We start from the raw sequence: 18,136 nt of genomic DNA, 5'->3' as shown, positions 1-18,136 counted from the left end.
AAATGATGATGCCGACGACTGTCACTACAGCAACCTTTTGAATCTTGTGTTCAATGCCATGGTACTTTTGGTAGGAATAGAGGAAGTCATCAACATGAAAAATGTAGAGAAGTTCAAGAAGGAAATCAAGGTAGAGGGTATTATTTTTTTTCTTCTTGTTAAATTTATCAATTACATTTTATTAATTATCAAGCATTCAGCTTTTGCAAACAAAAACTCCGTGGCACAATACGAGAAATGCTTGACTATATTGATTTAATATATTGATTTTAAAACTATACCCAGTATTAAAGTGAATTATTTGTATATACATGTAGTTAAAAAAGTGAAATTTATTTCATTCCTTTTTGGATTGTCTTTCTTTCCAAAGAAAAAAAACCAGCTATGTTTTTTTTTCCTTGGAATAAAAAAAATCAACCTATTTCCTTTTATAACTCATCATAGGTGTGCTATAATTTGGTGGATAGGATCCTTGGGATTAAGGGATCCTGGGGATTTTGTCAGCTGACCAATGCTGTGGAAATCATAGCAGCTCCAGAGAATGCTGTCTTACAGGTACAATATATAGTCAAAAGAGCAGAAAAATATACTTGCAGAGCTACATTTTTGTACAAAAATCTATGAAGAGTGTCATGTACATTGTACTGTACCATCTGTGATGTCTAATAGACCAAATTTCTTTTTCTATCTTAACTTTCACTTAATAACTCCAAGTCTCCCACAAAGGTTAGGGAGGATGGGTATACAGTTGAACTTTGATATCTCGAACACCGATATCTCAAATACCCGGTACAATGGATATGTTGAAGTGATTTGTAAGTCCCAATCACTTATTTTTTAACTAGTTTTCCCTCGATATCTCGAATACTCGGATATCTCGAAGTTTTTAAATTGTCACATCTAGTTTGAGATAACGAAGTTTGACTGTATATTAATTCTTTTTAAATGTGGGAGAAAAATGCATTAATTTTTAAAATGGGGAGAAAAATGCAGTAATAAGTGTAAGATGGTAATTTGGTCACACGAAGGAAATTGATTTTTTTTGTGTATATATCATATTATATTATATTATCCCAAAGCAATATAAACCGGTGCTTGAAATAATTATCTAGATTTTTATTTTCATTGACACTTTTATAACTCTAGTACTCGCTACCCTCATTTTCAGAATTTCCTAGATGCATTTACAGAAGCAGCAGAAAGTGTGTATGGTTGTCTGTTCATTGATGGAAAAGTTGCTGTGGCAACCAAAAAATGGTGGAGTTTATCGGCCAATGAACTTGTGTTGCTTTCCCTCTTGTTGTCGTCGCTGACCCCCTGCACATCCAGAGATATTCCAGTGTACCTCCCTGACAGCCATCCAACAGTATGGCTCATACAGTCTAATAATTGCACAAATTTATGAAAACAACACCCCCACCCAACCCCCAGATTTTAGTCTTTTGCTACAGTGTGTTCCATTAAAATTTGTGAGCGTTAATTTTGTGGATGTAGTTAAAATCACAGTTTTAAGGGCACATGAATTTGTGACCAGTGATTCTATCAAAAAGAATAATAGCAAGCAAAGCGAGATATACCAGCAAGGGGGGGGGGGGGGGCGAATAGAAAATTTGGACCAGCTGCACATTCATTCAACGCATTTTTTTGGCGATATTGTGATATTCTATATATTTCGTAATTTTGATAATCAGGGTAGTATCTAAAGAGCTAGATGACACTAAACCAATATGAACTAAAGGGAAAGAACTCTTAACTGTAATAAATGTATATTGAATAACTGAATTATGAAATCCTCTAAAAATCTTGCAAAAGCTAATGAATGGGGGCATTTCTTCAGTGGTAAGAAACAATTGTAGTTTGCACTCATTTGATTGCTCACATTTGATAGATTTTGAGAGAATCACGGTGATTTTGACAAAGTTTGGGTATTCCTGAACCTTGACTCTCAGGGGAGTTTTTACAAATTAAGCCTACCAGACAACACTAGAAAACCTAGAAAAAATATTTTTTATTTAAGGTATATCACTCCTCATGTTTTGATTTCATTGCGCAGATGTTCATTATATTTTAAATGAATATGATTTTATTAATTTAAACCTCACAAAAAGATCATCATTTCATAATTACACAACATTCGAAAAGAAAATCCATTTGAATTCAAGAAATGAACAAGTTTTTGGGGGAACTATTTTCTCGTGCGGAAGGTTTTTTAGTCGAAAATGACAGAAACAAGCAATTTTATGAATTTTCAATATACTTTTCTTTTTATTATACTTTATTCATTATTCTCATTTTTAACATTTGATAGGTTTGTGACATGTTCTATAGGTTCTCTATGACTTGTACTAAACTTAATTTTGAGAGAATGATAGACGTTTAGCAAAAAATCATGCAAATATATAGAAAATGTCTGAATTTTTTTAAGCCAAATTTTGCAATAATTTTACCTTTGAAACCATGTATCTAAAATTTGAAATCACTGACCCCCATGTTTTATTATGTCAAAATGATACTGAATACATATGTAGGCAAACTGGATTAATCTTCTAAAATTCTTGATATTCAAAATGTTTTTATTTCAAATCAAATTGTAACTATTATAAAAATTGTCTATTTTAAGTGCAAAAAGGTCATACAAACATTTATGCAGCTTCATGCAAATTTTTTTTCGTAATCCCTCTATTCAGTGTGACCATTGTACATAATTAAAAACAACATTTTAAGAAAAGAGTTTGCTTAATCAAAAATTCTGACAACAAATCCTAATCAGGCTGAAATCGCATTTTTGGTGCAAAAAGGTCAAATTTAATTGACCATAACTCAGAGGGATGAACACTGACCTCCCATTATCTTTGTATTATTTAAGTGTGTTTTGTCTACAGATTTCAATAGAATACTTCTCAAGAAATTCTTGATACAAGAACATTGAGGTGTGGGATACCTTAACAACTTACATAATGTATCCTAAATTAGGAAATCACAATAAACATTAGCCTTCATGGATAAGATTTAACAAAAGGCACAGAAATTAGTACACGTATTCAATGAATACATGCATATATATTGATGAAACAAAAGTATTTTACACAAGTAGTACATGTATAAACCCAAGTGTTTCTAATTTGGTGCTCCTTTTCTAACATCAAAGCAAGCCAAGGTTGATGATTCATTCCTCCTCTCTATATATTTTGCCCAGATCAAGCTGTCTTTTGTATACCATGCATATGATCACACATTTCCCTGCTCTAGCCAGAGACAGCACCAGTAATCAAAGCACATTTGTTTAATCATGTGTAGCTGAAATAAAAATGTAAAATAAAATTTTAATATGTTCATTACAGCCTTAAACCAGCTTAATTGCATTTCTTGGATATGGTTGAAGTGAAGTAATATGATATCTTTTGCGCATTTCATCTTTGATCTTTATATTATTGTTGCTACTACTGTCTAATTGCTGAATGCATCTAATAGGGGGCGCTTACATGGCAAAAAAAAATTAGGCTACCCAGGTATCTAGATATCATAGTGATTACATTTGCCACCCATAGTTAGCCAAAATGCATGCATTCCTCATGGATGCACCAGCAGGAATGGTGTACAAGTAGGCAAAAAAAAACTGATCAGGGAATATTAAATGTATACATGTATGGTTAACATTTCATTTTGTTATACTTTCATGTTAAATACTGAAATCTGATTGGTTTAGATGCAGTTCATAATCCATTCTATTACCCTCAGCGTTAGCAACTCACTTAGCAACGAGTAACATTACAAATTGTTACATGCGCGAAAATTATGCGCGTACGGTTCGCCGTAGAATTCACGTTATTCCTATGTAAAAGCAGTAATGTTTTCTTTAAAATTAAGACATTCAGTATACTAAAATAAATAGTGCCTGTTTGGTAGGATAACAGTTGAAATTGACACCCCTCGAAAACCATTGTCAACCTCCGCTTCGCGTCGGTTGACAATGGTTTTCTCGGGGTGTCAATTTCAACTGTTACCCTCCCAAACAGGCACTATTTATATAATGTAAATGCAGTGATGAGTAAACAATTTGCAAGTGTTTTTAGCTCACCTGAACCGAAGGTTCAAGTGAGCTTTTCTGATCACCCGTTGTCCGTCGTCCGTCCGTCCGTCCGTCTGTCTGTCTGTCCGTCCGTCTGTAAACTTTTCACATTTTCAACTTCTTCTCAAAAACCACTGGGCCAAATTTAACCAAATTTGGTACAAAGCATCCTTGTGGAAAGGGGATTATAAATTGATAAAATAAAGGGCACAGCCCTTTTCAAAAGGGAGATAATTGCGAAACAGTGAGTATAGGGTGCATGTCTTTAAAAATCTTCTTCTCAAGAACCACTGCACCAGAAATGCCAATATTTACACAAAAGCTTGTATACAAAGTGAAGATTCTAAATTGTAAAAATCGTGACCCTCGGACCAAAACTGGGGCCCCAGGCGGGGTTCAAAGTTTAACATAAAAATACATAGGAAAATGTTTAAAAAAATCTTCTTCTCAAGAACCACTGCACCAGAAATGCCAATATTTACACAAAAGCTTGTATATATAGTGAAGATTCTAAATTGTAAAAATCGTGACCCTCGGACCAAAACTGGGGCCCCAGGCGGGGTTCAAAGTTTAACATATATAGAAATACATAGGAAAATGTTTAAAAAATCTTCTTCTCAAGAACCACTGAACCAGAAATGCCAATATTTACACAAAAGCTTGTATATATAGTGAAGATTCTAAATTGTAAAAATCGTGACCCTCGGACCAAAACTGGGGCCCCAGGCGGGGTTCAAAGTTTAACATATATAGAAATACATAGGAAAATGTTTAAAAAATCTTCTTCTCAAGAACCACTGCACCAGAAATGCCAATATTTACACAAAAGCTTGTATACATAGTGAAGATTCTAAATTGTAAAAATCGTGACCCTCGGACCAAAACTGGGGCCCCAGGTGGGGTTCAAAGTTTAACATAAAAATACATAGGAAAATGTTTAAAAAATCTTCTTCTCAAGAACCACTGCACCAGGAATGCCAATATTTACACAAAAGCTTGTATACAAAGTGAAGATTCTAAATTGTAAAAATCGTGACCCTCGGACCAAAACTGGGGCCCCAGGCGGGGTTCAAAGTTTAACATAGAAATACATAGGAAAATGTATAAAAAATCTTCTTCTCAAGAACCACTGCACCAGAAATGCCAATATTTACACAAAAGCTTGTATACAAAGTGAAGATTCTAAATTGTAAAAATCGTGACCCTCGGACCAAAACTGGGGCCCCAGGCGGGGTTCAAAGTTTAACATAGAAATACATAGGAAAATGTTTAAAAAATCTTCTTCTCAAGAACCACTGCACCAGAAATGCCAATATTTACACAAAAGCTTGTATATATAGTGAAGATTCTAAATTGTAAAAATCGTGACCCTCGGACCAAAACTGGGGCCCCAGGCGGGGTTCAAAGTTTAACATAGAAATACATAGGAAAATGTTTTAAAAATCTTCTTCTCAAGCACCACTGCACCAGAAATGCCAATATTTACACAAAAGCTTGTATATATAGTGAAGATTCTAAATTGTAAAAACGTGACCCTCGGACCAAAACTGGGGCCCCAGGCGGGGTTCAAAGTTTAACATAGAAATACATAGGAAAATGTTTAAAAAATCTTCTTCTCAAGAACCACTGCACCAGAAATGCCAATATTTACACAAAAGCTTGTATGTATAATGAAGATTCTAAATTGTAAAAATCGTGACCCTCGGACCAAAACTGGGGCCCCAGGCGGGGATCAAAATTTAACATAGAACTACATATGAAAAATGTTTAAAAATTTTCTTCTCAAGAACCACTTCACCAAAAATGCCAATACATACACAAAAGGTTGTATATATAGTGAAGATTGTAAAAATCATGACCCCCGAACAAAAGTGGGGCCCCAGGAGGGGTTTAGATTTTAACATATATAGGAAAATGTTTTAAAATCTTCTCAAGAACCATCGTGCAACTGTTTGGGATATTACTATGCATACATTTACATCCTTAAATAATGTAGATTCAAAAAATTGTAACTCCCGGACAATTGATGGGCACCAAGAGGGGTTCAAAATTTAAACATTTTAAAAAACAAAGGAAAAGTTTAAAAATTTTCTTCTCAAGAACTACAATGTTTTAGTTAGTGGAATATCTATGCATGCATCCTTCGCTTATGTAGATTCCTAATTCGTAAAATCGTGACCCCCGGACCAATAATGGGGCCCCAAGATGGGGTCAAAGTTTATTATAGAAATATAAAGGTAACAGGTTAAAAAATCTTCTTCTCGAGAACTACAATGCTTCAATTTGTGAGATTACTATTATGCATACAACCTTGGATAATGAAGGTTCGACAGTTTTAAAATAGTGACCCCTGGACTAATACTAGGGACCCAAGATGGGTTTAAAGTTAAATGTAGAAGTACCGGTATATATGGAAAATGTTTAAAAATCTTCTTTTCGAGAACTACAATGCATCAATTTGTCAGATAACTACGTAAGCACCCTCAAATAGTGTAGATTCGAAATTATAAAAGCCGTGACCTCAATCTAATACTGGGGCCCCAAGAGGTGTTCAAAGTTTAGCATAGAAATATAGAGGGAAAATGTTGAAAAATCTTTTTCTAGGGAACTATAATGCTTCAGCTTGTGAGATAACTATGCAAGCATCCTTAAATAATGTAGATTCCAAATAACTAAAACTTTAGCACTGGACTAATACTGTGGCCCCAAAAGGGGTTCAAAGTTTAACATAGAAGGATATATTGAAAATGTTTTTAAAAAGTTCTTCTCGAGAACTATAATGCTACAGTTTGTGAGATTCCTATGCAAGGATCCTCAAATTGTGTAAACTCTAATGTAGTGGAACCAAGAGTTATCTTTCTTAATGTTCTGTACAGTCTGAGAGTTATTCCTCTTGAAGTGGAACTCTTCTACATTCAGTTTTTCAGGTTGTGTACGTGCGGTCCCACCGCAGTGCAACACATTTTCATTCCTATGTTACTATTTATGTTGTTCAAGCCAACCATAAACCTCGGACCATTACTGGGTCCCCAAAAAGGGGTTCAATGTTTAAAATAGAAAAAGCATATGCTACGAAATGTAATGTTACAAGGAACTGCTGTTCAGGTGAGCGATGTGGCCCATGGGCCTCTTGTTTCTTATGGATTTTATGACCTAGCTAATTTCTATGGCTTTTTCAAATTACATGCAAGTGTGTAAATCTGAGCAACTGAACTGTTGATAGATTATTATATTATATATAAAAAGTTGACTGCATATATTAATTTAATTTGATCTGATCTTTACTCAAGGTACCACACAGGTTAATGACCTTTCAGTTGACCAGGGGCATTGAAGTCTGTGTCATCTGTGGACCATCACCCTCCCTCACAGAGCTGGAGCCAGAGGTCAGTATAGCTAGGCTACAGGTATTTTCTGTATTAACCATCACTTAAGAAATACAGTCAAACCTTGTTATCTCAAGTTAAAAACTTTGAGATATCCAAGTACTCGAGATATCAAGGGTAAAATTCTTAAAGTTTAAGTGTTTGGGACTTAAAAATTGCTTCAACATATCCATTGTATTCGAGATACCGATATATATATTCAAGATACGGAAGTTCAACTGTATCTACAGTTCAAAAAAAATATTCCTGTAAGGGTAATTCTTCATATTTGATAACTTGCAATCTGATTAAAATACAGATCTCTACATAAGCGCACTGTAACTTTGTTATCAGTTAAAAAAACTACAAGGAAAGAAACTGACTTGACTGGTAACATGAATTCATCAATAAAAGCAAGTTTGCCTGTTACTGTGATTCACTTAACACTAGTTCCTTACACTGGAATCTCTTCAGAGATTATTACATTCTTCTTTCATGAGATCTTGAGGATCGAATCTTCTTCAATATTTTCATAATTTATCGTGTTCTGTTGTAAATTATTAAATCTTTCTACCCGGCCGTTTTAAATACAGTGCAACACATTTAAATCCTCCTGTAAGTGTAACATGTGTAACAGAATTCTTATTTTCTGAGTGGAAACATTTGATATTTTACTTGGTTTTGTTGTCAGGGATGAACAGGTTGTTCAGTATAGTACAATCTCTTTGAAACAGATTCTGAGATTTTGGAAACCATCATACGATTCCCTAAGATCTGTACTGAAACTGAGCTCCAGGAACTTTCCAACAAATTTAGCTTTAGATCACAACACTTTAGGGTAAGTAAACTTGCATATATATTTATTGAATTGTATTGGTTTACCTTAGTCTTTTAAAAAAGAAAAAAAAACCCAGAGTGCTGATGTTAGGGAAAAAACATAAAACTTCACTGGACATGAAACAACTCTGAAATATCCAAGGATCAGCAATGTGATGTAGGCCTGTCTATTTTATTGCTGACCACTCAGCCATGGCTGAAATGAAGAAGATCTGTCTGGCTTTTGAGCTAAGACTATGCAATAGGTGTATATTTCACTTGAAACCAGCATCATTTTGTTTGGATGCAAAAAAATAGATACCTACGTCCTACGGAAAGTCCAAGGCCAATTGTTAAAATGGTTCTGTAGATGTTAAAATGCAGAAACTGTGGTTTTGACTTCAAACTCACTTCACCATATCCATGGTATTTGTAATAGTTAGATCCTATTAAGTAAAATTTACACAATTAAGAAGGGGGCGGCGCATAGGGAGCGAAGTGACCGAGCCCCTTCTTAATTAATTGCATAAATTTTAAAGAGAATAAGAATTATGATATAAAATTATCTTAGATATTTTTCCTTTCATCTATTTTAATTTCACTTCTTTCACAGGTACCAGTATGTGTATTTTTATCAAAAATTGAATCGTCCAAATGTGCTGCAAAAATATTTTGGGACAAACTATAATATGCTTCTTGTTTTGTAGGTTTTTATTGATCAACAAAGAGACCAATCGCTGTCTCTGTAGCATCAGCCCTACATTTAATGGAGGACATCCTGGTAAGTCTGCATGACTAACAGAAAGGGCGTCTTTTCACATTATTAGAAGTGGTACAATTTTGGTCACAGTCCCCTTCCAATGGAGTCGAAGGGGTCATGGTAGCATGCTTGTTTGTTAGCGAGTGGGAAAGTATGCTAGCATAAAACTCTTTCGTTTCTTGGCTTAACAGTAATTTGCATGTAACAGAAAATTTGAAAACTTATTTGACGTAGAACAATACTTGAGCAAGTATATATGTAGGTTTGAATGATTCTGAATTTATTTTTCTGAATATCTTGATGTACAATGGAGTTTCAAAATAATTAAGTTTAGGACCAGTCGGTTGTTCTTGTTCCAGATGAAACTCTATCTCCATCTCAGCGGAAGGAAGTCCTGATGTCCTTCTATAAGAGAATGGTGGGCAGTTTCTTCTCCTCAGTGGTTCCTGGGAGCGAGTCAGGTAAATCATACAACAAGTACATGTATATATTTACATTTGCAAATGTTTTCTTAATGTATGAAGCTCTAGAATAGCGAAAACATTCAATTCTGTATGAACTTTTTTCATGACGTCACAATGATCATAGCATGCGCTTATCGCTTGTCACTTGGATTATGTTGTAAACATAAAATTCCAGTAATTTTAACAATTCTGAACAATTTGCCTTTTTCATTTGTAAATATAAGTAATAAAAAGCAATGTTAAAAAGTTCAATGGGATTTGAACTTGGTTGGTATGTGATCAAATCTTCTGAGAGGTTTCACAGGAGTTGATCACGTGACCAACCAAGTTCATATCCTGGTGAACTTTTTAACATGCTGTTTATTTCTTAAATACAATTAACACCACTTCCAATTAGGTTACTGACATTTGTTGTTTTAATGATGTACATACTTCCATTGTTCTAGGAAATAGTTCTGATCAGTATATAAAAAATACACCTATCTGAAGGAAACAGAAACTAATGATGAAATGTGATGATTTTTATGTCATTTTGGGTCTTTCTAATTCAGAATTTTTAATGTGTAGAACTTCCTATTTGTTTCTCTTATTTGTTTACCTATATATATCAAAACTGTCTCTATAAAGATACTCCAATTTAAGGTGCTCCAATCCTCAGCCTCAAAGTACATGTACTTTTTTCATCATAAAAATGTTACTTATCCTTCAAACTTTATAAATAGAATAAAAAAGAAGATTTTTTTTATGGTATCCATGCATTTTACGAAGTTATCGCTATTTTGGAAACGATGAATATAATAGAATAGATAACAAATACAAGTTGAGATCAAATAAGAAAAAAAAAATGGTTGTAAGGGTGCATTGATGGCTTGAAAACCTTTACTTCTAGGTCTTAGGTTTCCGTTGAGCCACTTAGCAAAGCAGTCTTTTGCATGGCTTTGCTTCATATTAACACTTATATTTGTAAAGACTAATAAAAATTATCTATGTAAAAGGCATATTTATGGTACAAATAAAAAAAATTCTGGATAATTTAGAGTTATCGAACATTGCTGTGGGATCGGAGATGGTTAAAGTGTATCAGTCACTACATGTATACAATCGCGAAGAAATTGTTTGGGAGAGAGCCAGATTGCACATGTATTATAAGTCTATTCTAGTGTGTGCCTTGCCTTTTGTAATTAAGGTCCTTCAGAGTTCAGTCACCAAGCCATGGAATCATATATCACCACGGAAACACACAAGTGCTATGCCATGATGTCTGGTCCCCACCAGCTGTTCATGATTTACGGGGAGGGTATACCTACCTATGCAATGAGGTAAACTAATGTAAATTAATTACAGGTAATATGAAAATTATTTTTTTATATTTATCTCTTTTCTGGAAATTATGTAAATTTTATTGATGAGCAATAGTTTGCACATATTCAAAACAGTTTTGACAATTGAATTTGTATATGGTACGCTATTTAGCAACATTTTTTAAAATTTTGTACATTTTGCAGACTTGAATTAATTACTGGATAAATTTCACATTTTCTGTATGCTAGCCTACCTTTATTTAGCAGCTAGTTTTATGGCAAAATAATTGGCCTTTAAAATATGTAAACTTTTATTGTTCACTCATTCACTCATCACAAACACAAAAAGTGCATGTAGTCAGGGGATTTTGTCTCAATTCGTCATGGGGTAAATAATGCTACACTTGCTCATAGTAAATTCATGTGAATTGTGAATTACAGTAGCTTACACACTAATTCAGTCAGTGGATGTTTGAATTTGTAACTGTAATAACAATATGTGACCAAAAAAATGTTTTTAAAAATTTTTGGAAAGGTAAAAAAAATAAAAGCCCATGCAGATTCAACCTCAAGATTCTCAGATTCGTAGATAACGCTCTAATTCATTGCACTAAGCTTTAAGGTAACAATTTTGGGAAAGGAAACATTTGTAAAATTATACTTAACTTTATTGTTTATTTCGATAGGAAGTTTGTCCCAACATGGAGGTGTCCCATATACCACCTTAATATATATGTGCATTATTTATCTTTTAGGTCAATCACACAGAAGACATTATCTTTACTGACCAAGGACAGGAATATATCAGTCTGACTGCATCAGATCTTCTACTGATGACATCATGTTGGACGATGACATCATGTTGGACCCTGTATCAGAAATGATTATACACCTATATATAGTTGAAGGTCTGTTCCTATTCATGGAAAGCATTCATTCACCAGCAAAGAATCCTTTACCATCAAGACATGAAAGAGTCTATTTCAAACTTGCCAGATTTTCTGTATTAAAGATGTTCAAAATGTTTTGAACGAGGAACATGAGAGTACGCTACAAATTTTGGATTGGCTGTTTTGCGTTCACCAGTACTGTATCTAAATACTCAGTGAAGCACCAGAAAACTGGCTGAAGATTGGACAGAGTATATTTATCCTGTTAGACTGATTAGACAGAGTATATTTATCCTGTAAGACTGATTAGACAGAGTATATTTATCCTGTAAGACTGATTAGACAGAGTATATTTATCCTGTTAGACTGATTAGACAGAGTATATTTATCCTGTTAGACTGATTAGACAGAGTATATTTATCCTGTAAGACCAAAGAGATTAGGCAGTATAGAAATGTGAAGTGCCTTCCAGATTGTTATGGGATTTTGACAGAGAATTTGCTTATGAGGATTATGATTGTTTTTTTTTTAATTCTTTTGATATGGAATAGGGCAGAGGGTGTTTATTTCTGTATTACATTGCTCATGAATCTCATTCTGAACCTTAAATAACAATAAAAAAGCAGAGAAAAACCAGGATGGGATCAAGGTTGTTTATTAGAAGTAAATTGTAATAAGACAGTTATTGGACGCCGAGATTGACATATTTCTCCAGCCTCTCCATCTCTCTGTGGGCGACTTCGATCTTCTTCTGGATGAGGGCCTCCTCCCTTCTCTGCTGAGCCAGCCTCTGTTTCTGGGACTGGACCTTTTCTTGGTCGTCTGTTAAAAGAAAAAAAATACTGTAACTTATAAACATTAACATGTTTAGGTATATTAATGCTCGTGCATTGTACAATTTTATCTTTTAACCTATAATTTACTGGTATATTATATCATTATATTTACATATACCGAACAATTTCTCGTCTATTTCTTAATAAAACTGAGTGTAACTCAGAGCTAACATGGGTTTTGTATTTTTCTATTTTTTTTTGCAATGTCGCTGCCTTCGTATGCCGCATGATTCACAAAAGAAAGCATTTTATTGTTTTAATGAAATGTGATTGTATCAAATACTTTACCCCTCCATTTTTCGAAGTCCTCTTTCTTGAGCTCAGTCAATCTGCGCGGTGGCAGCTTTGGCTCCTCCTCTGAGACAAACGTCAGACCGAAGGCCAGCCCACCCTTCTTCTCCGTCACGTCCTCAGTGACCATGGCACGGCGCACCTTTTCGTACACCTCCGCCTCCTCCTTCATCACTCCCACCTTGTTGTTCTTTGCAAAACAACTCTGCAACAACCCCATATCGATACACAGCTTGACTGTATCAATCGCTAAGGCTATTGATTGATGATGAGACAATTGTGACGTCACAATAAGTAATCAATTGTGACGTTGCAATTACGTGGCATTACTCTACATCATTTTTCACGGTAAAACTGATGAGTTCTGTCCCTTGGCTTGTCCCGCTACACTGCTACATGCACATGAACGTGTATCGCAGAGGAGACGAGTGGATTTACGAGAAATTTTAATTATACTTACGTTGTAACATTTCCCCTGTAATATGTCTAAGGACTCTCGATTCCTTTTTCTTCACGATTCAGCAATTCTCAAAATTAGTAGAAAGATATTAAAGCTGGTTCTTTTTAGGAGCTATTTCAAACTACAAGCACATTTACTACAGGAGTACGTAAAAAATGGCCATTTTTCGCAATTTGAAGCAGATTTAAAAATACTACAATTGCGATTTTCCTGAAATTTTGATATGTGATTATATAGTAATATATTATCTATCTTATATGGAAAAATTACTAAATTCTATCGTCTTGTTTTTGAAATAAATAAATAAAGGTAAATTAAAATGATTACCGATACGAGATCTAGAGAAGAGCTAGACCCTAAGGTCAAGTTTTCACAAAATTACTTTGTTTTTGTTTGTTTGTTTGTTTTTTTCCCCATTTTTTATTTCACCTGAGCTGAAAGCCCAAGTGAGCTTTTCTGGTCACTTTTTGTCCAGCATCCGTCTGTATGCCTCTGTCCCCAGACAGTAAAATGTTTAAATAACGGACAGACAGCCAATGGGCCCTTCGTATGGGGTAATGTATGTTTTCAATATGAACATTTTGTGGAAACATTACAAAACATCTTGATTACAGTAGATAATTTGTTTGATTTAAGATTTTTGCCGAGTTTCAAGAACTTTACTAGCATTACACATGTACATGTGTTAGTCAAGGTTTTCTTCGTTCATGGCTTTCATGCAACATGGCATGCAGAAGTGATTCCACCTTTGTTAAATTAAAAAAATTCCATTCACAGATCTTTTAATACCTCGGTGTTTTTAAATTTTAAGATAATTCGATTGGGATTTAAAAATTGAAAATATTTGTACCGTAATACGGTGCATGATTGAACTGTGATTTACAACCAGTGCTTGTACATGGAAGTAAGTGTCCATATATCAAGGTAAAAATTGATTCATGAAGTGTGGTGAATTTTTAGATATAAATAAGACTGGATATGTAGAACACGAACAGGAGGGGGTTTAAGCTTTTTTTTTTCGCGAATTTTTTCATTTCCACATAAAATTCAGTTTAAAATCAAAATATTTTAGCTCCTATAATAATTATATTTTTATATTTTAACACACCCCGTTAGTCATGGTAAAGAAAGCATATAATACAACTTCGTTATACTGTCTACAACTTACGAATTCTTTATATATATATATATATATATATATATATATATATATATATATATATATATATATATATATATATATATATATATATATATATATATATATATATATATATATAAAGAATTTTAAAAGGATGTATAACGAAGTAACCAAGTTTTACTGTATATATTTGTATTTGGGCTAACAATTGTCCTTAAATATTTAACGATAAAAACCCAAGTGACTTTAATTTTGACAATTCATCGCAAAAGAGGTATACCTTTCGATTTCCGCGCTTAGATATACATTGTATATCAAACATTCTTTCAGTTTCGGACATGAAGTACTGGAATCGATGCTGTCAAAGTAAGGCGCGTCCACTCGCCGTTCTGGGCGTTGCCGTCTTGTGTTGTATGTTAGTACCGTGGATAGCCAGCTCTAGTTGTAAGTATCACATGTACAGATCTAAGGGTTGGGGGTTTATTTGGAGGGGGTCCCCCCCCGCCTCCCCCCCCCCCCCCGAAATTCAAACTTATTAAATTTACACAGGACTATTATCTAAAACAGGCATTGGACTTCCTCTGGATTACAAAATTACCCCCCCCCCCCCCTCGGGAAAAATTGTCTGGTTCCGAACATATATCAACCATGTCTTTTCTTGTAAAGTCGTTTAGAATAAAAAAATGTTAACCCGAGAAATTTTTCATTGGTTTAACCTTTAAACTTGAATTATTTGCAGTTACCAGACCTAAATGTCCACAAAGCTCTTTTTTCGAACTACAACGTGCATACGAGTCTCTTGCAGTAGCCCAGCGTGAAAGGCACGTGTCATCATTGTTAACTATTAGGACGACAACAAATCGAGAAAGATCGACGACAGACAAACTGATTGAAAAGGCATCTTCTTCTTCCTTTGTAAATTAAGTAACTGCGATTCACTTATATACAATTTTTTTTATAATTGATATTGTTTAGCTAATCTGGGTCATCTACAGAATTTTTTTTCTAAAAAAAAATCAAAACCTTAGATTGAATCAATAATAGTAATAAACTGACCATTTTCTTACTTTCAAAACCGTATTTGTTTCATATTGAAGCATATAAAACAGCAAAAGAAGAATAGCCTAACGCCGATGTTACTTGAGGGTCCGGACAAATTTATCTCGAGGGGCAAAGCAGCGTGGTCAGAAAACACAGTTCTTTTTGGGCGACCCAAGAAAAAGACCGGTAAATTCTCCTTCGTTCGTTATGCCTTACCAAGCTCCATCATAGTAACTTTTTGTCAGCTTTCACCTTTTGTATGTTCTGCTTTAGATTAGACAATCAAATGTTTTCTTTGGTGGCCAATGCGAGTAGGAGGGAGCAAGTCTTGATCGCAACGATCGCTACCTTCAGAGCCCATATGACACACCTATTAAATTAAACATTTTACTTATTCCTGTTTATATTTACAATTTTACACAGAAAAAAGTATTCCGATGTATGATAATACATGTACATATTATTATTACCTGTATTATAAATCCTTCGTCTGTCTGTCTGTCGCCTCCTCTCTCTCTCTATCCATATAAAGTGAGCAATAGTACTTAAATTTTAGAGTATTTTCCTTTCCACAGTGGCTTAAGTTTAAATGCCGAGGTCATTATAGTCCGATGAACTACATTGCATTACAGATGCGACGAAAATATCGATCACATTTATTATATATTATAATCTGGGAGTTACGAGATTCACTTGTTTGTGTTGCAGGCTACCTGACCATTGGTATACCTGTGGTAAGACGGAAACTCGAGGGGGACCGGTATCTCTCTTCCACTGTGTCGTCAATCATAGCAGCGACATCAGTCGCCGAGAAAGAAAACATTACCATTGTCATCTTCATGTCGGATTTCAATAAAACATGGAACTTGGAGATGAGTCTACAGATGAGCGAAATATATTCGGAACATATAAACACGGGTTTTCTTCAAGTGATTCACAGTCCCCGAAATATTTATCCAGATCTGGGTATTAACGCAAACTTAAATGGGGACTCCAAAGACAGAGTTGCATGGAGGTCGAAACAAAATATAGATTATGCTTATTTGATGTGGTACAGTAAGCAAGTCTCTGAATTTTATCTGCAAATCGAAGACGATGTGATAGCGGCAAGTGATTTTTACGCCGATATTAGGAACTTTATCAGTCAAAAAATTGCTATTCCTTGGATTGTTTTGGAATTTTCTCGGATGGGTTTTATCGGGAAATTATTGCGTTCTGAAACCTTGCCAAGATTGGCTACTTATCTTTTGTCTATGTACAATGTGTTGCCGTGCGATCTTTTGCTGACGAATTTTAGAATTCTTCATAATCAAGTCTCTCCCATATTTCATAAAAAAGGTCTGTTTCAGCATGTTGGGAAAATATCCTCATTGCAAGGAAAACTCGCGCCATGGACCGATAAAAGTTTTAAAGACTCCATTGACTTTTCAAAATTTGATATCAAGGTCGACAATCCAGTGGCAGACGTAATCTCCAATATGGAAGCAATCCCTGGATCTTTGCCAGAGAACGCATATCTAACAAGCAACGACATGTCATTTTTTGCAGTCAAAAGTTTAAGAGCCAACGACTTTTACAGGATTGTTTACCCAAAGCCAATCAATATTAGTAGAATTACAGTATCCACCGGCCACCCTGTTAGGAGGACAGGTGCTATAAAACGTGCCCTTCTGAAGATAGGAAATGGTCGCGAGGAAATAGGCGAACGATGTATTCCCGACCAGCCAGTCGGTTCGTTCTATTACGGGGAGTTCGACTCTGAGATCCAAGAATATGTAATTCCGTTCAGTGTAAAATGCATTTCCATAGAGACACAACAAAACGTATCTAAGATGATAATTATAAGAAAAATATGGGTTACGACACAGAGTTGACACATAACTAAACAGTTGAAGGTATCACCGATGGCATCGGGGGTATTTCTGTTTATCCGAATTCCCGCCCCTAGTTCTGATGCCTCGGAGTACTAGCACATCACGGTTATATTAATATTGTTTTACATGTAGAAAATTTATTCGAAATTAAAATAGAAAATATCTAGTAAAGAGTGTAGTTAATGTTTTACTATTTTTGCTAATAAAAATATGACATTAAAATGAAATAAAAATAGAGTATGCGCATGGGTTTGAATTTTTCATAAGTCTGGGCGTACAAAAATGTAAATGTTATTAATTTTTTTGTTCATGAATTAGTGGAATGAATCAGAGGAAAATCTATGCGGGAGAATTTAAGGGTGGGCGTATAACTATAATTAATTTTACAAATTAATTTGATTAGTTTGGAATTAAGACAAAGTCCTTGTAAGTCTCAAACTCGTTTTCCGCGGTCAAAATGTAAAATTTGATTGAACTGTTCCAGACCATCATATTCGCGCAATGCGTTTCTGTCTAGTTTAAATATCATGTTTTTATATTCACTTTACAAAATTCACCATTATTTGCATTGCCCATATTAAGCCTATAGTACACAGGCCCAGAAGAAAACGTTCTTGTATAAGCACTATTTCTTAATATTACTTTTGATTAAATTCAGATTTAATCCATAAACATTCTGGCCAAACTAGATGTTAATTGATGTATGACTTATTAAAAGGAATATTTACTTAATAAAGTCAATTGAAAGTTAGTCTTATTGCAATGGAATATGTACCGTTATCTAAAAGAGTCTGGCCTACAGTACTTTCAGTACTTTGATTCAAATAA

At 34.5% G+C, this 18,136-nt stretch overlaps 3 protein-coding genes across 6 annotated transcripts in view; 2 read left to right on the top strand and 1 right to left on the bottom strand.

Annotated features, from left to right (window-relative positions):
- The window catches only part of LOC105338578 (protein fuzzy homolog), a 14,285-nt gene extending 1,646 nt beyond the window's left edge, over positions 1-12,639 (top strand). For all 3 annotated transcript variants that reach the window (XM_034456766.2, XM_034456762.2, XM_034456775.2), the window contains exons 3-11: positions 1-130; positions 445-555; positions 1,169-1,366; positions 7,360-7,455; positions 8,169-8,272; positions 8,958-9,031; positions 9,370-9,471; positions 10,661-10,793; positions 11,531-12,639. The exon at positions 1-130 is cut by the window's left edge and continues 24 nt beyond it. In XM_034456766.2, the coding sequence (XP_034312657.2) occupies positions 1-130; positions 445-555; positions 1,169-1,366; positions 7,360-7,455; positions 8,169-8,272; positions 8,958-9,031; positions 9,370-9,471; positions 10,661-10,793; positions 11,531-11,588 (1,006 nt within the window). In that variant the 3' untranslated portion in view covers positions 11,589-12,639. The remainder of the gene's footprint in view (positions 131-444; positions 556-1,168; positions 1,367-7,359; positions 7,456-8,168; positions 8,273-8,957; positions 9,032-9,369; positions 9,472-10,660; positions 10,794-11,530) is intronic.
- Positions 12,300-13,081, bottom strand: LOC105331774 (uncharacterized). Its single transcript, XM_011434105.4, has 2 exons — positions 12,790-13,081; positions 12,300-12,487 (listed from the first exon to the last, which is right to left on the bottom strand). The coding sequence occupies exons 1-2, from the start codon at positions 13,010-13,012 to the stop codon at positions 12,348-12,350; spliced, it is 363 nt and encodes a 120-aa protein (XP_011432407.3). The 5' UTR covers positions 13,013-13,081; the 3' UTR covers positions 12,300-12,347.
- A 1,626-nt stretch (positions 13,082-14,707) lies between these two features.
- On the top strand, positions 14,708-17,478 carry LOC105338576 (alpha-1,6-mannosyl-glycoprotein 4-beta-N-acetylglucosaminyltransferase). Of its 2 annotated transcripts, none has more exons than XM_066084167.1 (4): positions 14,708-14,837; positions 15,133-15,290; positions 15,491-15,620; positions 16,143-17,478. In XM_066084167.1, exons 1-4 carry the CDS (start codon positions 14,732-14,734, stop codon positions 17,306-17,308), a joined length of 1,560 nt encoding a protein of 519 aa, XP_065940239.1. In that variant the 5' UTR covers positions 14,708-14,731; the 3' UTR covers positions 17,309-17,478. The 2 variants fall into 2 exon arrangements, with proteins under 2 accessions (XP_065940239.1, XP_065940238.1); XM_066084166.1 differs by having other exon boundaries at positions 15,133-15,308.
- Positions 17,479-18,136: the final 658 nt, after the last annotated feature.

Source organism: Magallana gigas, chromosome 5 (assembly GCF_963853765.1).
Source record: "Magallana gigas chromosome 5, xbMagGiga1.1, whole genome shotgun sequence".
NCBI lineage: Eukaryota > Metazoa > Mollusca > Bivalvia > Ostreida > Ostreidae > Magallana > Magallana gigas.
Note: the sequence above shows the minus strand (reverse complement) of the source record. Positions and strands in the feature narration are given on the sequence as shown.